The sequence below is a fragment of the Stegodyphus dumicola genome, chromosome 6 (genome assembly GCF_044657685.1).
Source record: "Stegodyphus dumicola isolate Sdum_Otavi_A_Nest chromosome 6, ASM4465768v1".
In the NCBI taxonomy this organism is placed as follows: Eukaryota; Metazoa; Arthropoda; class Arachnida; order Araneae; family Eresidae; genus Stegodyphus; species Stegodyphus dumicola.
In genome coordinates, this window is record NC_140773.1 from 69,711,321 (window position 1) to 69,732,589 (window position 21,269).

At 36.6% G+C, this 21,269-nt stretch overlaps 1 protein-coding gene across 2 annotated transcripts in view; it reads left to right on the forward strand.

Annotated features, from left to right (window-relative positions):
- Positions 1-21,269, forward strand: part of Naxe (NAD(P)HX epimerase) — a 105,290-nt gene that overhangs the window by 67,729 nt on the left and 16,292 nt on the right. For both annotated transcript variants that reach the window (XM_085818491.1, XM_085818492.1), the window contains exon 2: positions 15,693-15,909. In XM_085818491.1, the coding sequence (XP_085674617.1) occupies positions 15,693-15,909 (217 nt within the window). The remainder of the gene's footprint in view (positions 1-15,692; positions 15,910-21,269) is intronic.

Here is a 21,269-nt window from a genome sequence, read left to right on the forward strand (position 1 = left end):
AAAATAAAACTAATACAACCCAATGCATATACAAAATAACGTTTGGCCAAACTGAAAAAGTCAAACTATATACAACAACAAAAAAAAAAAAAAAAAAAAAATATCTATATGTATATATTTCGCTAAAGTCTGATTTACTGAGTCCAAAAATAAATGTTTGCAAAGCCCTACATTAGTAAGCAACAAAACCCTGCGAATCCCTACGTCTCAGGTTATAAGGAATATCAGCACATTGATTATGAATTCTCTCTGGAGCATCAGAGTTGCACGCCTGCAATGAAGGAAAGTTTATACGTTCAGGTACCTTTGTCAATCTATCCACATGTACTACCTGCGACTGCTGTGGGCTCGTAACTGACTCAATTTTAAAATTCACTTTGGTTACCTGTTCGACCACTCTAAATGGACCCTTATTAAACTTCGCAAATTTCTTAGTCAATCCAGGCCGCAACACAGGAGTATAAAGATACACCATATCCCCTATTTTAATATTTTTTGAAAAAACAACCTTGTCTCTAATCTTTTCCTGTCTTTCAGCCGCTTCCGTTAAGTTTTTATTTACTAAAGAGAAAACCCTGCGGAGTCTTAAAATTAAATCCCTTGAATAAGTGTCTGTGTCACGATAAGTCTTAAAGTCTGTTTGTGTCAACAAATCAATAGGTAAATTTAAATCTCTTCCATAAAGAAAAAATGCTGGGCAGTCCAGTAATGCGCTATGCCGTCCAGTTCTGTGCGCTAAAAGTGCGAAAGGCAAATGTCTGTCCCAATCTTCCTGCGTCTCACTCACAAGGTGGCTGAGAGAATTTATTAGAGTAGCATTTAAGCGTTCAACGACTCCGTCAGACTGCGGGTGGTAACTGGTGGTGGTGTGCTTAGTGATGCCTAATTTCTGATATACTTCTTTTATTGCATGTGAAATAAAATTCGAGCCCCTGTCAGTAACTACGTGTAAAGGCACACCGTGAGCCGAAATAAAAAGTTCCAGTTTTTCTATGATAGATTCAGAAGTAAAGTCTTTCAAGGGATAAGCCTCGGGCCACCTCGTAAAATAATCAGTGATAACTAAGATGTATTTATTTCCCTGTAAAGTAATGGGTAAGGGACCAACAATGTCCATGGCTATTCTTTCTATCGGACGGGAAGCCACAGGCATTCTCAGAAGAGGAGCCTTGTGAAAAGGCCGGTGACCCCTCCTTCCGATACAGGAATGACAAGATTTTACATAATTATGAATGTCCCTATACATGCCTTTCCAATAAAAGGATTTTTGAATACGTTGCAGTGTGCGATGGAACCCGGAATGCGCCGCCACCGGCGAATCGTGGTGCTCTTGCAGAATACGTGAAACTAAAGATCGTGGAACAACCAACCTGTGCAGTTTTTGCCAACGGGTACGTTGCTTAGCATATTCACAATATAAAATGCCATTACGCATAAAAAATTTCAAAAAACGAGGACTAGGAGTGAATTTTTTTTTTATATCTGAAATAATCTGCTTACAATGCATATCTGAACCCTGCTCTTCTTTGAACGTCTGTAATAAGTCTGGACTGACAGAATTTTGAACAAGGTGCTTTACATTTACTGCTCTAGACAAGAAATCAGCTGTTACGTTCAATTTCCCTGGTTTATGATTTATTGTATAGTCAAATTGGGACAAGCCCATAATCCACCTAGTTATCCGAGAAGTGGGATCCTTCAATTTTAGTACGTGGGACAGCGACGCCTGATCTGAATAAATTGTGAACCTTTTCCCTAAAAGGTACTGGCGAAAAAAGGCAGTAGCCCAAACTACTGCTAAAACTTCCCTTTCAACTGTACTGTATCTGGTCTCCGGATCTTTTAACTTCCGGCTTGCGTAACAAATTGGATGCAAGAACGCAGTATCATCCTCCTGACAAAGAACAGCTCCTAAGGCTAAATTGGAAGCGTCCGTACAAAGCGAAAACGGTTTGGAAAAATTGGGTAGAGTTAAAATAGGTTCCTTTAAAAGTTCATTTTTAAGAGTGTCAAAGGAATTTTGAGCTTCATTGGTCCATTTAAATACAACTTTGTCTTTTGTTAGCTGTGTAAGAGGAAGAGCCTTCTGTGCGAAATTAGGTATAAATCTTCTATAAAACCCTACAAGCCCGAGAAACCTTCTAACTTCTTTTCTATTCCGAGGAGGAACAAATGCTTGTACAACTTTTAAATTTCTGTCATCTGGTTGTAAGATACCTTAAATCCTAGATAAGTTATTTGGCTTTTGAGAAAATGACACTTGGACGGTTTCAACTTAAGATTATGATTTCTGAGTCTGTCAAAAACTATTTTAAGCTTTTCAAGGTGTTCGTCAAAAGTACTCGAAGCTATCACAATGTCATCTATGTATATGCCTATTTTTAACGGGGACAGATTGGCTAAGACAACAGACATGAGCCTTTGAAAGGAACTGGGTGCATTGCGCATTCCGAAAGGTGTCCGAAGCCATTCGTAATGCCCGGAAGGGGTCGAAAAACCACTTTTAAATGTGTCATCCGGGTGGATCTTCATTTGGAAAAATCCCGAAGTTAAGTCCAACGTTGAAAACAAATTCGCATCACCCAATTGTTCCACAAGCTCGAGCATATTAGGAAGAGGAAATGAATCTTCAACAGTTTTTTCATTAAGTTTCCGAAAATCCGTCACTAATCTATACGTATTATCAGCTTTCTTTACAAAAAGAACCGGCGCACTATATGGACTATCGCTTTCTTGAATAATATTGGAATCCAATAATTCTGTTATTTGCCTATCTAATTCCTCGCGAAGATGAAAAGGCACTTTGTATGGCTTTTGTCGAACCGGAATACTATCCTTAAGGTTAATATTGTGTAGAATTGTATCGCACCCCGTTAGCTGAGTTAAAGAAGAAGCGAAAATGTCATTGTAATGGCTTAAAAGCTTAGTCAGGTGCTGCTGCTGATCCGGTGACAAGTGAGAAAGGTCAAATTCTCCCCCCCCCCACGACTCAAAATCCTCTCCTTTCTCCATGGTCGTCGTGTTATTCACGCAAGCAGTTTCTATTGAAGACACAGTAACAGGAAGAATAGATGCTAACTTAGTTCTTTTGTTAATATGAATAGTCTGTGGAGTAAAATTTGCTATCTTAACGTTAAAAGTCTTAGAATCATTATTTAAATTAACTGATCTTGCCACAGAGAATTTACTATGAGAGTTTTTATCAATCGGCTCTAATAGGACTGTGTCATGCGAATCATTAAACGTAGGAGCAATTACCTTTACTATATTCTCAGAAAACGGCAAAAGTTTATGTTTACGAACTGCATAGCAATAATCCAAGGAATCTATCAGTCTCGGAAAGAGACAGTTTGAACTGTCACACCAACGTAAAGCAAAATTTTGCCCAAGTAATTGTTTAGTGCTAAAATCCAGCATGAGTGCATTATCAAGTAAAAACTGTGTTCCTAAAATGGCACCATAGTGCAAAGAAAAATCCTTGTCGAGAAAATCAACAGGAAAAATCCTGCCTTGCAAATACTACGGGAAGTGAAACTTTTCGTGTGATTAGAACATTCTGATTAGAAATTCCTTTTAAATAAAGTTTACAAGGAGAAAATGAAACTTTATCCCCTAACCCTGCAATAATTTTTTCCTCTATAATATTAACCGTTGCCCCCGAATCTATCAAAAATTTAATTTCTGTCTGTAATATAGAACCCTCTACTATTGGTAATGAAGATTCTCCTGTAGTGACTACAAAGACGGATGGCACCTCCAAAAGGGCATTCGAGGAAGAAATGGAAGCGTGTTTCTCCCCACCCTTTTCTAGTTTAAATTAAATGTCTGAGCTTGGTGATTCAATTTGCTACCAGTTGCACCTCGATCCTGAGATGCTACCGTCAAATGTTCGGGTGCCATATGAGAATTAAGTGTATTCGCCGTTCCTGCCTCTCTTTGTCGAAATCTGTGATCTGATCTACCCTGCTCGTTATTAGACCTGCCATTTACATAACAATTTCTGCTTATGTGTCCTACCCGGTTACAACGGAAACATCTAGGCTGTAAGGATCTCGACCGAGGATTATGCACCATCAAAGATTGCATTTGGCTCTGCAAAGTATTCATCATCTGTGTCAACTGGGTTAAGTTCTGTTGTTGCAATCGAATAGCCTCTACAAGCTCTACATTATCACCAGAAACACAAAGAGTGTCCTTGGAATTTACCGTACCCGTAGTATGGACCGCCTTAACTTCCGCTGACTGAAAATCTGCCTCAGCATGGTTTTTTATCCACATCTCTTCCTCCAAAACTGCGTGGTTTTTCGCTGCTACATATGATTTATGATTATGGGGCAAAAGCAGACGTCTAAGGTGCAAATGCAATCCTTCTAGAAAAACAGATAATAGCAATTCCTGTCTCTGAGTCTCTGCTGCCGGATCGCCCATCCTTTCTACTGGCACTGTTTTATAAGATAAAGCCTCGATACGCGCAGCGAATTGTCTGACTGACTCCCGCGGCTTTTGAAATGCCTGTATAAGGGAGCGAATATGGGAATGTAGACTTTGAACTGTTGTAAACCTGTCCTTCAAGGCACCTACCAGGTAGGAAAAACCAGCTTCGCTCCTCAAACGCGGATTATTCCTAACAAATTCCGCGGCTTCCCCCCCCCCCCCCAAGTTTAACCCGAATTACCGTAACTTTATCTGACTCCGTCCATCCTACATGTGATGCTATCAGTTCGAGTCTATCTAAAAAATCAGCTAGGCTAATGCTATTTTCTCCTCCCGTAAAAATAGGAACTGACTCCAGTGGGTCCAAGCCAAAAACTGAAGTACCCTTTACGCCCGGGGCTGTCTCTTCCAACATCTCTACTGATGGGTCAAGCTGTCTAGTAGAACGGCGCGTTTTCTTCGACATATCGCCCTCTAATAGTTTTGAATCATTCAAAAAGTTTCCAAATTGTCAAGCTAATTTAATCAGCTGCCAGTTACGCGCAAAACTTAAAAGAACCTCCACTCATTGACAACTCCGGTACTTTTACAGAAAACATAAGTATCGATCATTACATCTAAAACATACTGAGTATTTCGAAAGCCTCAAAATTTGAAATTCGCAAGCCTTCTTAAAACCTAATACTTTTGTACTAGTAAACAACCTAACATGCACAGTATGAAATCATTGAATCACACGTACTAAAACACTATCTTTTTGGTTAATATTATACCAAAACAGTTTAACTAATCTTAAATTCAAGTCTTAAATTAAATTAGAGAATTAATATCCTGCAGTAACCAGTAAGCAAACATAATTCAAATCAAAACCTTAATTAGTCCTCACACATAAAATTTAACACTTTCATAAAACAGTAAGTTATACAAAGTAAATAAATTCAAAAAATAAGTTACTGGTTCGATCCTTCACTAAGCAGACGTCACGGCATCAAATTGTTATATTGCTTGCCGTGAGAGGATTTAAAGTTCAAACAAAAAAATAAAATAAATAAAACTTATCTGCTCTTGGGACATCTTGACCAATGTTATATCTTAAATTCATATATATTAAATGTTAAATATGAAACTACTTGCCGTGAAAAGGTTTCTACTTCCTCTTAGGGAGGAAAACTAAACTCTTAAGAATTTGCCAACTAACAAAATTTTAGTGATCGTATAGTGAAACGTGTACAGCATTTTTGCGTTGTGAAAAAAATGCATCCCGGGACCGCGCCGTGAGAGGATCGAAAACATAAGAAAAACATATACAAGAAATATAGGAAAAAACATATTAAATATATAAAGAAAACATACTGTAAGAGGTTCCAGATTAAATATCAGTTTATTCAATTACATCACAATAAGAAAAATCTTAACCTCATCTGAGAGTCTTTTCATTTAAATTCATAAAAAAAAACTTAAGGTTTGTCTGGTAAGTTAAAAGAAAGGAAAGGGAAACAATTTAAGGCCTGAGAGTTAAATTTTAGATTCGACGTTGTTTTTACTGCTAAGGACGTTTTTGAAAAACTTGCCTAAAGTTCAAACACACCAAAGAAAATAAATCTTATCTTGAGGGGACATTTCGAAGTGGAGGACTCGTATCTTATCAAGCGTTAATGTCGGCCGGGCTCATCTTGACACTGGTTCTAAAAATGTAGGCGCCAATTCCCACTGTAGAACAGAAACAGGAGCACTGCTGCCCAGGACGGCTATCCGCTTGGTCCTGAAAGTCCTATGTCAACACGCAGGTAACTCGTTCAAATTTCGCCTCTTTACCAGCACGCCGCAAGGAAGAGGGTTTTCAGCTTCAGGTCAGAAACGTTTTTTTCTAGGCAATTACGGCTCGCCTGTTCTTACTCATCCCAAGAGCAAGCTTCACGAGTAACGTCCCAAGTAAGTTCCACCCGCCAGTCAGTAAGAGAGAGAATCCAACTCGAATTTTCCTTCAAGCCAGTTTTCAAGAGCAACGTCCACAAGTCCAGCAAGCCCGAAAGTCAGCGAGTCCAAGAGTAAGTGAGTCTCGCCTCTTAACCAAACGCGGCCGGGGAGCATATTTGCCGCTCCCCGCCGGAAAACATCTCGCTTCGTAATTACATTTTGTCCAGCAAGCCCGAAAATCAGCGAGTCAGTCAGAGAGTGAGCCCAAAAAGTCAGTGTGTCAAAAAGTGAATCCAACTCGAATTTCCTTCGTCTCCTTCACAAACGCGGGCTCCCACTATGGCTTTACTTATCGCCCCCTTAATTTTGGCAAAATTTGCGCTTTCAACTCCAGAATGCGGAAATAAGGGTGATCGCGCATGCGCGCCCTTCTTCACTTAGCCAACAACCGGACCCTCAATCGCCAAAAACCTGAATGAATTACATTGAAAGACAAGTAGCAACCTTTGACCTTTCTGTCACGTACTTTCCTCTCTTAAGGTCAACTAACAATGAAAATTCTTTCTCGAACATTCTAAAGGACAAAGCGCGCGAAATCATGACTTGGCAAAAATTGCCTCCCTTTCCCTGCTTCTTTCACAATGAATAAAAGTTTGTACAAGATTTGCAAATAGAGGAAAATAAATAATACTCTTTTAAACTAAATAATATTCCCAGAAGCATCTGTTTTTCCCCAAAATTAAAGCCTTAAAATAAATAATTCATAATCAAATAAAAATTAAGATTCCCATAAATCATAAAATCATTCACCTAATTTTTATAACGCTATCAGATAATTTCTCTACATAACAGTATGGTAGTGAACGGCATAAATGAAAGTGATGAAAAGAAAGGGAAGACATGTTTACTATTTGAATCAGAAATCCCTTTTCACAAAACATTAGGCATCTGTCTTCTTGGGGCATCTTCTTTTATCCTTTCTCTGAATATTAGCGCCACTGGAGTCTGCTTGAGACCCATTTGGACTCTTTTGCTTAAAATTTGCCCATAGTTATTTGCTATTGTCTACATCTTAAAATATTCCTAAAACGTAGCATTGTCACTGAAGCTGCTTTACTGTAGGTTGATGCTGTTTTATCAGAATTCAAATATCATTTGCATGAAATATTGCACCTATCCCATTTTGCTCAAATTTTGTGTATCTGAGAACTAAATTACTTTTCTCAGTTTTTTTCCTGCTGAAGACACTTCCTCCACAATTGCCTTTTGTTTCCTGTTCTGAAGGAGTTTCAATTTTTTCTGGACCTTCAGTAGCTTTTATACGCCTTCGCTGGTGTTAGGTAACAGTAAATATTAAAAAGATGTTTCTCGAAGTCTTTGAATGTTAATTCTGTTACAGATTACCTCAAAATACCTTTGAAAATCATTTGTTGCCGACTTGAGCGTTCGTAATCGGAGATATCTTTCGTCATCCGAGACGATTTTTATTCAAATAATTTTTTTGTGATTAACGCTTCACAATACACGTCAGGTGAAATAAAAATTATGTATTTATATTTTTATGAAACTACATTAAAATGTGAATTCATTGTAGCAAACGCTCCTTTCCGTTCAAAATTTGATTCACTGCTTTTAAAATGATATAAATACAGAGTTATGGCGCTTGAACATTCCCGAATTTTAATATGCGTCTCCTACTTTCATGAAGTCTAACTATCCCTATTATGCTGTATGTAATAAAAATTTTGACGGGGAAGATAACGCATAAAGGTATAGTTGCCATCGTGGCCGATTGAAAGGAAGCAAATTTCTGTAGAGTAAATGATAAATTGACTGCAACGTCGCTGTACCCTATGCATCTTTAAAACTTTAATTAACTGGTTTTCTCCTCCATCCCAGAAGATATGCAGGTTTTTTGTTGATGTAATTGGTTTGTCAATTTTCTTCTTCTTTTACACTCATGGTAAAAACATTAAGAAATATTGATTTTATTTGAAAGCGTGTTTTGAACGCATTAAATGTAACAACTGTTTCTGAACGAAATTCTTGACTTATGTAGATTATATGGACGTGTAGGCAAAAATTTCCAGCTAAGAGTTTCCGTACTTCAAGAATATTTTGTTAGCAAGAAAAAAAAAAAAAAAAAAAAAAGTGCTACGTATTTATGCACAAGCTTTATCTTCATGTACCTACATCATCTCGCATCAAACATTTTTATTACGTTGTCGAATCCTGTTTTTAACATACTTCAAGAGCGATCAAAAAAATTTGGTTCCCTATAATCGATCTGATAAGAAAAAGAGTGGAGTATTTCACAAAATAGTGTAAAAATTGATTGATGAATCACACAGAAAGAGTGATTAGCGTTGTCTCATTTCTTAAAACATGTTTGTAGTAACTTTGATTTTTGAAAAAAACATAATTAATAATTACAATTATTACTTCCTGCGGTTACTGGATTTTTTTTTCGTTTCACCATACATTGATAATTTTGCATAAAAAATTACTTAGCATAAAAGTCGTAATTTAAAGCTCATCCTACAATACCGATATCTCTTTGGAATACGCATTTTCAATCGAATGGAAAAGTAGTGATTCAAACACTTTTATCTCAAAGAACCAATGTTACTTTGGCTCAATGCATGACACGGTATGTTTGTTCTCATAAGATATTTTTATTGTATGTTCGCGTTTTCTAAAAATTGAGTGCTACACCTGCTTCGCATAGCCGTTTTTTTAGAATTCAGAGAAAGGTAGGTGTAACGATAAAAGAACAGTAACCTAAAAAGTGTATTTCAATATTATAACTCTTTAAACAGGGCGAATTTTTGGTTAGTTATTTTTCATTTGAAAATTGCAGAAGTTTGGAAAAAAGTTTGAAAAATACAAAAAATGTTCAGTCCAAGATATTCACAAAGTTCCTTTGTAGAGACATTAGGATTTCTTTGGAAGCAGGCAAGATGAAAAATGAGCAATCGCTTTCGCCGGGAATCGAACCACGGACATCTGGAATACCGGCCCAGTGTGCAGAACCACTACACCACGAAGGCAGGCTAAGAAGGCGGGAGAAATTATACTCCCTCTTTTAAAGGGTGACTTAGGTTTTTAGGGGACCCATCGCCAAATCCTGGGTGAGGAGAACATCATCCAACACCCTTTTAGTTCGGGCGCCACTATAGAGACATTAAGTATTTATTTATTTATTTATTTTGGAAGCAGGAAAGATGAAAAATGAGCAATCGCCTTTTCCGGGAATCGAACCACGGACCTCCGGAATACCTGCCCAGTGTGCAGAACCACTACACCACGAAGGCACGCTAGAAAGAAGGGAGAAATACCCTATACCTTATATCCGATTTTTATGCATTTGGGGGTTCGCTATACCCTAATAACATTCGAATATACAGGAAATTGGATGGAACCAAAAAGTTCATTCTTCATTTCTAAGGGTTTGTTGTTGTGAGGTTTGACTGTATATGAATATAAGCAGCGATTTTCAAAAATATTTTTAAAAAACCGAAGGGAGACTTTTCGAAATGTTGATTGTTTTCAATAAGTGGGTTTTGCGGCATGGCAACGTAAAAATTACCACTTCTTTAGGGAAATATTCATCGCAAACCTCATGTGCAAGCGAACCAATGCAATAAATACACAGTTGCGGTATGAATAAATCTTGTCCTCTATGAGTAAGTGAATAGGTTTCCCACAATGACGGTAATTTATTATGAAGTTTTTAACTATCATTCAAAGTTTTGTTTCATACAATCTGGCACTGTTATTTTAGCAGCTTTTTTTAAATGTTTGATTTATGTTCTATATCTTAAATTACAGAGCTTTTAATTTTTAAAACTAGAGGAATAATCTTATTTATTTATTTAATGAATATTCAATATTGTTTAATGAATATTCAAATTATTTTGGACATTAAACTAAAACCAGCATATGACAATTAAATTACAGTGTTTAGAATTTTGAAGTTTTTATTATTTATTTTAACCTTTTGAAACTTTAATCATAAACTCTTCGAGGTGATAGACTGCAATTTGAAGTTTTCCTGAAAAAGAAACAGAACTACCTTTGCAGTGAAATTTACTATATCAGCTTGATTTCTTGTTTGACAAATGCATGCTGTTGCAAACTGTGGACTGTTTCACGGCATAATATACATTCCAGAACTTGGAGTCCAATGTGCTTTCGGTGCTTCTAAGCATTTTGTATTAGATCATACATGATAGCCATAATTTATTCACCGGAAAAAGATAGGTTTTAAATAATATAATACAGAATAACAGATAGAGAAAAAGACTTACTGAGTTTTATTTATCACTTCAAAGAATTTATATTAATACACTTAAAAATGTTGCTAAATGCCATTAGTTGCTCAGAGAATATGAAGTCTGTTCTGGATTTCCCTCTCGACGTTATTAAGCATTTGCGGTGTCAGGGTAGTTGTTCCTGTGATTCGATTTTTAATTCTTCGATGCTGCGAATCTCTGCAAAATAAACTCAATTCCTTAGGTATATCGAGAAAAAAAGTGTTGTAATGCCCGAAAAACGGGGTGACCATCGAATTGGCTCACCTCTACCAATCCAACGATCTGGGACTGTTTCATCAAGGAAATCACATATATGTGTAGCGCAGTGACTGGGGTCCCATTTTGTTGGGAAAAACGTTTGGCTGTCTTTCTTTTGATTGCAGTACAGCAAACGATCTCAGCATGTAAACATTCGAATTGATTGATGACTTGTGGGAAAAGAAGATACCAGTCACTTTGTTGTGAGTTAGTCCACACCAAATTTCAATTTTCGGGCTACCTCGTTCAGTTTCCCTTGCAAGATGCATGTTTTCTTATACCGAAATCCTACAGTTAAATCGATTATAACCTCTGCTGAAACGTGAAATGCTGCTTCGTCATTCAATACGATTTTCTGAAGAAACTGATCAACATTAGTAATACGGTTAAGAATGTCTACAAAAAATTCCTTAGGAATGACTTGACCATTAGGTTTCATTTGTTGACAAATTTGTATTCTATACGCAGTCAGTTTCGACCGTTCAGAAACAATTTTATAAACAGTCTACCTGGAATTCCTGTGTGCAGGCTGGCACGACAAATGGATTTACTGAGACTCCGCTTAAACGCATCTTGAATGGCGGAAACATTTTCATCAACTAACTCTTGATGTCCTGCCCGCATCTCCTTTGTGCAAAATATGTCCGGTCTCTCGAAACTGTTTTTAAAATCGTCTTTTAATTCATTATTCCTTTGGTGCAGGTTTATTAAATTCATGTCGAAATCGCCTCTGAACTCTTTTCGGAGATTTCGTTTCCCATAACCAAAAAATGGCATATTGCGTTTTTATTATATTACGCCAGTTTGTCTGTAAACAAACAAGTTCTCCGTTGCCATTCCTATAAATTAGAATAAATGAAATTTCTTGAACTAAGGATTATATTGATATAAATTACTTCTGGTTACTTCATAAAATTGCGTTTCAATATAATTTTGTTATCCTGTAATTAAATTATGCACACTCCGTATTTTGATTACAAAGTAGTTACATTCCTGGCAAAATAAAAAAAAAAAAAATTTTTTTAATTTTCTTCTGAAGTTACTTTTTTCCTATGGCGCAGGAAAACGACTGAATATTAGGTGTATGTTGCGAGTTCAATTTCTGTGCGAACCATATGGCACAGCTCGTTTTTTTCAGCATATAAAATGCTATTACGATGTAATTACCATAAAATGGTATCTCCAACAGTTTTCATGTTCAAGAAAAATTTTTTGTGTTTTATCCTAATAAATTTTGCTCGGTCTTTTAATAAATTCATTTCCTTTGCTATTGCTTAGTGATTTTCTTTCAGCAGGGCATTATGTTCCTTCGTTTCCTTTATTATCGAATTTTATTCCTTATCTTTTCATTATATCTATGTGTGCAGTGTGTTATGCTAATTGCTTTTAATGAATATTATGCTTTATTCATGTTTATAATTTTCTCTTACATTTTGAATATTAAAATAGGTGCTTAAGAAAGGCATGCTTAGGTTAATCATTTTTAAATCGCGGTTTTGCTGTTTCCGATGAATTTACTATTAGTACCCGTTTATAAATGCTATTGCCTTCGCATCGTTGTTATTTGTAAATGAAACAGCTCTTGAAATTCCCTTACTAATTTTTGTAAAGTGTTAAAATTTCGGCTGAACTAATTTTAATATTAGTAGAAAATGACTTAGTACTTCTTTACAATTTGTGATATTGACTTTCTCTCCAAAAATTGCGCAATTAAAATCTACATTCTTTGTATTTTCTTTATGTTTCGATTCCTAATAAATTTCCTTGTTTCAAGCCACACAATACTGACTGCCCTATAAATCTGAACATACGTAAAACATCATATAAAATCATTAACCCCATCAGTGGCCGAATAGCTAACACCGCTGAATAGTGACAATTCGAGATGGCGTAATGTGTGTTTTTAGATATTCCTTAATAATCCTCTGCGAAGGCTACTTTTTCCTTAGGTAGGTAGCCCTCTTATGTTTTGCTGTATTACAACAACCTAACCACATGCAAATGAGCAATAAGGCATATCAGTGCACCTAAAGATTTACCTTAGAGGCAGATGATTTTAGCTTAAAGCACATTTTAGGTCAAGTATTCACCGACAGATACTATTTAACATTTAATACCACCATAGGTTTCACCACAATTTGGTAGGTGCAAATTGTGACTAGAGGAACTTACGTCACAGATTATGTTGAGTTACTGAGATCTTAAAGAATGGGGCATTGGAGCTTTCGAAGGTACCATCAGTGTAATTCGTGCATTTAACGGCTTAAAATCGCTAGCCATGAGGAATATATCAGACACTGTGCACTGAAAGGTTTGATAAAGGCTGTACTGCAATCGTAATTTGCTTTTGCCTTTGTCAAGTGTACAGAGAGAATGCAGTTGACGGTTGTGTCTATCGTCATTAAGTTTCAGAATTTCTGGATTGGAGACAGATGTACATAGGTCAGTCATTTAGTGGACGTCTGTCAGTTGTCCCTGATGAAGATCTGGATCAAGCTATAAAAATAAACTTCAGTGAGCCATTCCCAAATCAGCGGAAACATTGATGTACAAAATAATAATCGATAGACGAATGCCAGATAGATACTTTGTATTCATCAAAAAGTTCGATCAGGTTGTTTCCATATCAGCTTTCACCGAAGGAACTGTAGAAAAAGTTTATACCTCTGCTTCGTTTTTTTTTCTCTTTTAATTTTGTGTAAAGTAACTTCATTGTCTGATCGATTAGTTAGTACTGGAACTTACATCCATTAGTATCTAGGGCTGTGGAGTCGATAGGGAAAATGACTTACTCCGACTCTGACTACTGGAAATTTTAAAACTCCGGCTGTGACTAAATGGAAATTTAAAGACTCCGACTGTGACTCCGATTCCAACGCCCTCATATATATTTAAACATATACACATGTGTTATAGCTTATTTGTTTAATATAAAAGAAGTTATAGATGATACAAAAAATGATGGCATAGCAGATTATTTATATTAATTAGCATTTATGGTAGTTAGTAGTGTAACTGACATCCATTAGTAACTAGGGCTGTGGAGTCGATAGGGAAAATGACTTACTCCGACTCTGACTACTGGAAATTTTAAAACTCCGGCTGTGACTAAATGGAAATTTAAAGACTCCGACTGTGACTCCGATTCCAACGCCCTCATATACATTTAAACATGTACACATGTGTTACAGCTTATTTGTTTAATATAAAAGAAGTTATAGATGATACAAAATATGATGGCATAGCAGATTATTTATATTAATTAGCATTTATTATGAAATGGAAAAACTGGCATTAGTAATTTCTAAGAAACAGCATAGCTTCGGCAAGATCTTCTTTGATAAAGACCGTAGATCCGATCTGATAAACTTCAGAGCTGAAAATAGTCTTTTCACTCTAACTTCAGGAGGAGGAAGAGTTGTTACTGTTAAGGCTACTACTTTTAACTTTTCAGGATAGATTTGTGTAGGTTCTAAAAGAGGTGCCTTGCAAGAGCGATCATATTTCTCTATTTCTTCAAGGGCTGTGTAGAAATCTTAAATCTTGTTTCTACTTTTTCATTTTTATATCTAAAGTCTCTTGGTTCTTTACTTTCATTCGCTTTGCCTTATCCTTTTCAATATTATCCAAATATTTCTCAGAATCTAATTCATCAATGGAAGAGGTTGATAGAGACTCAGTTGTAATCTCTGAAGTTTGACTGTCTTGATTTGAATAATCCAGTTGTTCTGAGAATAATTTCATTCTTAGCGAAAGTTCATAGATGGCTTTCTTTGCCTTTTTAATTTGTTCGTCATCCAACAAAATTCGGTGTTTATGATCTACTTATATTTAATCTAGCAAGATCTCATTGTCTAACAAACTAGTTTCTCATTTATTCGTTGAAGGAATGAACCCTTCTGCAATAAGCCCTCCATTAAGATTAAGACTGTAGCATTTTTGTGGTTATATAAGGGTGCAGAAAGAAGAGATTCTAATTCTGCAAGATCATTCCACAGTCTTTCTGTTAGTAAAACATTAATTTATTAATTTTGTTAGTAATTTTTAATTTTGTTAGTAAAACATTTCTGTTAGTAAACATAGGGTTATCTACATCTTCTAAAAAAGTTCTTAATTCTAGCAACCTCTTTATAATCAAATATGTACTTTGCCTAACATGCTAGATTTGTAGCGTGGGTACAATGAGATTTGTAGCATTTGATGCATTTTGCAGCCGTGAACACCTTTTTCTTGTTAATTATGCTACAATAATACCATCTATTAGCTGAAGAAATAACTAAATAAATCAGTTTAATGAATAATGGCAAATATCACATCCATCATCCACCCGTTTTTTTTTATTTATTAATATTCAATATATTAATCAAATGGAAGTAACAAAATATTATTAATATAGTCCATAAATAAAAATAATAACTCAGTTTGTCATTAATTCTTTTTCAATTCACTTTAATTTCATTTCAAATTCAAACTGTCCAACAAAAACTAGATAGCGACTCCAGCTCCGATTCCTTTTAACCCAAAATCTGCGTAACTCCGATTCCTACTCCACAGCTCTGTTAGTAACATTATATTTCGCTTCATTTCTTTATTAATTATGAATTTATATGAATCACATGAATGATATGAGTTGTAATATTCAGTTTATAAATTCCAAATATTTTCAAATATATATATATTTAATGTTCGGTTATCATTTTTTTTAATGCTGAAAGATTTAGTTTATTGTGATACAAAAATTCTACAATGTTCCTTTTCAAATTTCAGCCAAGATGAAGCTATAAAAATTGACCAAGAATTGTTTAACGAATATAAGTTCAGTGTGGATCAGCTCATGGAATTAGCAGGCTTGAGTGTAGCTACTGCTATAGCAAAAACGTATCCCTTGCAAGAAATGTCAAGGAAAGGAACTCTTCTAGTCTGCTGTGGACCCGGTAATAATGGCGGTGATGGTTTGGTATGTGCTAGGCACTTAAAAATGTTTGTAAGTTTCCTATTTATTTTATGCATTTATTTATTTTTTAATACGAAAAACCTTTCTTGCTAATAAAAAACTAGATCTATTACTATATGAAAGTATAAAACAATATGCGAGGGTGATACATATGAAAACCTTTTGAAGAAAATGATAAAAATGTAGGAAAAACTATACATTTATTATTTTTGACGCAGTCTGAATGACGTGCAAAGCACGTATGCCAACACTTCAGACGTGCATGGAATCTTGGTAAGAATTCTTTTGGTTACGACTATAGCCACACGTGTATCGCAGTTTTTATCTCTTCAGGAAATCCATCGAAATACACCAACCGGCTTTTCCAATGTCAAAACAGATGAAACTCACTGTAGTTCTATATCTGATAAATACTGGATGTGTGAGACATCATTCAGATTTCATTGTTACCACCCTTAAACGAGCAGTACGCTGTCGAGTACTGCTATGCGGTAACAATAAAGCTGAAGTCAGAAATCTATTGTTAACTCTTGCGATTGAGACACAAAACTGATTTTGAAGCAGATCTGTATAAGAAATACTGATAATTGTTATTATCTTTTCCATACAATGTTTCAAAATTAGCCTCTTTCCTCTCAGATGAGAATGAACATGACTTTTACAGCTGAGGAGATGATCTCCTTCACTTTTAAACTCCCTAAACTATTTACACAGTTCCTGCCATTGCCGGGACTTGAACCCTGGACCCCTTCATCCTCGGGAGTGTAGGTTGCTCATCATAAGCGCTCCGACTGCGATGAGTGAAACGAACGACGATGCCAATTCCTCGATGGATATTAGCGCCCTGCGGAGTCGCTTTCTATCAGGGAAAGCTGTGTTGGATTACCACAAGCGGATATTTTGGATACTAACGATCATGATTACTGGATTAATCTTCACAACGATTTGGAAGTCAAGATCGCTGCGATCAAGACTACGATTACTGAATGTCAGAAGTTACGCCCGGTCACGGATCCGGATATGACCACGGAACCACTCCAGAAAGCTCTACAAATGCTCCAGGCCCAGGCTGCAGATATAAAAGGTAAATGTAATCTTCCTTGTAATTCAGGCATTGGCACCCAAAGTGTTTTTACTCTTAAGAGAAAAAATAGTGATGTTTTGGTAAAACGTAAAATTAATAGTAGTCATAAGAAAATTGATGATGACGGTTTTAAACTACCAACTAAAACTGCAAAACTGCAAAAATTAGAAAAAGTACCTTTGAATGTAGAAAGTAATAATAAATTTAATGTGTTAAATGTTGATAATACTGAAATCGCTAGTAATGATACCCCCAGTCAACAGGTAATGCAGCAGCAGCTGACAAATACCCAGTCTCAGACTGTCCCACCCATAATGGTTAAACCGGGTAAATATAAACACGAGGAATTTCTCAAAAATTTGGCTTTAATGACTGAATCAAAATTTCTCGGAAAAGTTAATGGTTGAGCTGCTTAAAATTCTACCACGAACAGCCGAGGATCACAGAATTCTTAGTGCTCTATTTCAAGAAAAAAAGATCGAACATTATGTGACTAATGCTAACTACGCTCGACCCATTAAAGTAGTTTTTAGAGGATTGTGAAACACTACGAAAACTGATGACATAGCAAATGAACTGGCAGCCAAAGGATTCGCCATAAGCAAGGTGACTTAACTGACGAGACGGAGAACGCGGGCCCCCATGCATTATTTCTGGTGCAAGTGATGAAAAATGACAAGTCTGATAAAATTTTTCGTGTGACTGAATTGCTACTGTTTGCTGTGACGGTGGAGAAGTACGTATCCAAGAACCAGATGCCACAGTGCTATAATTACCAAAAGTGGCACCATTCTTCGGAGAACTGCTTCTTCACACCTAGATGTGTGAAATGCTCATTAGAACACAAGACTATGGACTGTCCAACTAAGGGACGCATTGAAGAACCAAAATGCAGCAATTGTCAAAAAAATCACGTCGCGTCGTACCGTGGATGCGAAAGGTTCCCTAAAAATAAGGGTAACCAACAGAAAAAAGATAGCACTATAAAAAATGGAATATTATATGCAGCTATGACAAGGAATCAAATTCCAAATGTTAAAGATAAAGCTAATATGCAAATCCCCAGTTCGACTATTGCTGCACCAAACCAGTCAATTAAGAATAATGTACAATTCAATGTTGCTGATATTAGTAATGGCACTGAAAAATTTAAATGTTTCTAATGTAAACAATGTTAAGCAAATCTCTTCTGAAAACAATGACTCTAGTTCTCCCCAGGAGAAAAATCAATGCTCAGAATTTGTAAGCTTTGTTAAGAATATAGCAGAATTTAATAATATTTTTGGAATTCATAACATAAAGATAATGATAATGTATTTAAAACTTTCATGCCTAAGCTGAGAGAATTAACGGATCCTGTAGATAAAATGTTCTTATTTTTTGAAATAGTTAACGAAATCCATAATGTATCAGGGTAATCAAAATATGTCTTTAACTATTATTACGTGGGACGCAAATGGATTGCTCCCGAAAGCTTACGAGCTCAAGGAGTTTTTACACGAATTTGCCCCTGATATTCTACTCCTACAAGAACACATGCTTGGCCCTCAAAATTATTTTAGAGCCTGCAATTATGTCACACACAGATGGGACAGATCAACTGTTGGCAGATACGCACCTAGAGGAAATGCAAGAGGTGGATTACTCATTTTGATCAAGCGCTCCATTTCTCATTATGTCACACCACTACCACAGCGTTTAGCAATTAAAGCCCTAGCTATTACACTCACCCCAAACACATCACGACCAATCACTATTATCTCCACCTATTATCCTATACACACACCTACAAATACTGTGAAAACAGATTTGCAAACACTACTTAATATCAACAATCGAGTCATTATAGGTGGAGATTTCAACGCACACCACCGCGAGTGGAATTGCTAGGATATTAATCAACATGGACGCATTATTAGTCAATTTGGCCAAGAGGCCAATATTAACCTAACTTTTCCTGATAAACCAACACACTGTGGGATTGGTAGACCATCGGTCATTGGCTTTTTCATCCTGAAAAATATTAACTCACCGAGTTATATTGAAAGTTTAACTGAAATGTCATCTGATCACAGTCCTGTGATAAGGGAAGTCAATACCAATACCTACAGTACACCACACAAAAGAGCCCTTATTACAAACTGGGCAGGATATGCCAAAGCTCTAAACAACACCCAGTACCCAACACATTCAATACAAACGAGAGATGAGTTAGACGCCCTTACTGAAGAATTCACAGAAGAGCTGCATGACGCACTCCTCAAAAACAGCAAAACTGCAAGAGCAGACAAGAGATATGAAAACAGTGACATCAGAGAACTGATCAGAAGACGGAACCACACACGTAAACAATGGCAAAAATTCAGATGTCCCTCTGATAAAGTTTTATTAAACCAGCTAAATCAGCAAGTCAGGACTCTAATAAAAAAACATGCACAACATGACTGGGCTAGACATTTAGAACCGCTTCCAGCGGATGTTAATTCGATCTGGAATGCGCTTTCTAAATATAAGAGACGCAACACCAATATTCCGCCCATTAACGGCCCCAACGGGATCGCTTACACTGATTTTGAGAAAGCTGAGTCTATTGCAGAAAACTATGCTTCTCAATTTCGTACACACAACATCTCTCACCCACAAACAGAACACTTAGTCTCCTCCCTCAATACACAATTTCAGTCAAGAACACACACAAACAACACACCCTTAATCATGCCTTCCGAAGTTAGTAGTTATATCGAGAAGAGGAAAAATCGTAAAAGTCCAGAACTGGATAAAATTAGCAACAAGATGATAAAAGAAATGGGACCCGAGATGCTCTGTAAATTTACGAAAATCATCAACATCATGTTTAAAATTCAGCACTTCCCGACCAATTGGAAGACAGCAATTATAGCACCGATTTTGAAGCCGGGTAAAGATCCAACCTACGCAGCCCCCTACAAACCTATAAGTCTCTTATCAACCCTAAGCAAGATCGCGGAAGCTGTTATCCTGGCAAGAATCCATGATTTTCTGCAGGAAAAAAACATCTTGGTTCAAGAGCAGTATGGATTCAGACGAAAAAATTCTACCACGCATCAACTTTACAGAGTGACGGAGCTGATTGCGGATGGATTCAAGAAAAAATTAATCACTGGAGCTCTCTTCCTCGATATATCGAAAGCTTTTCATTGTGTATGGTTACAGGGCCTCATTTACAAACTAATCACCCTGGGTTTCCCAGATTACATCATAAACATCATTAATTCCTATCTTTACGATAGATACTTTGTCGTTCGTCATAACAATACCCACTCTACACGTAAAGCAACCCTGGCGGGTTTGCCACAGGGAAGCTTGCTCTTCCCCACATTTATACAAACGACATCCCACACAACCCCCTCACCTAAACTTGTCAAGAAACTGCAACGTCATGTGCCCTTAGGGCTTATTTTCAAGAGCCGGACAAGTTGTGCAGCCGCGCAACATTTCGGCTATAGTTGCACAGACTAGACTAGACTAGACAACCCCCTCACGACACTTGCACTTTACGCAGACGATACAGCGATCCTCCATCAAAACGCGTCTATGGCCGCAGTTGTACAAACATTACAGGAACACATCCACGCACTAGAGTCCTGGATGACAAAATGGAAAATCAAGATCAATGTGCAGAAATCAGAAGCTGTCTACTTCACCTACAAAACCAACCTGGACTTGGATATCACCCTCCAAATGTATGGTATCAGCATTCCCTGGGCCAAGCAAGTTAAATACCTTTCTGTCATTTTAGACCAAAGACTTACATGGGCCCCACACGTTACATATACTTTAAACAAGTTTCGGGGTGTAAAGCATTACTCAACCCCCTAATTGCCCGAAACTCAGGTTTGTCTATTGAAAATAAAGTTCTTGTATTTCAATCCATTTTGCGTCCCATCATCACCTACGCCTGTCCTGTCTGGGGTTTCTTATGTGACACAACAATGAAAAGAAGCCAACAAGTACAAAATATAACTTTGAGGCAGATGGCAAATTGTCACTGGTACATCAGGAACGATGCAATTCATCGGGAATTAAATATTGACAAAATCAACGTCTGCTTTGCTAAAATCGCAAGAAAATTCTTCAGAAACATCCATAAAGTAAATAACAGCTCCATCCCGCAGCTCGACTAAAACTATCAGGATAGAGGCAACAGAAAAAGACCGAAAGCGGTCCTAATACATCTTAACACATAAACTGTGATTATATTTCTTTTCCCCTTGATAATGTATCTTCAAATCTAATTTAAGCACTGAAATATGACTTATCTATAAAT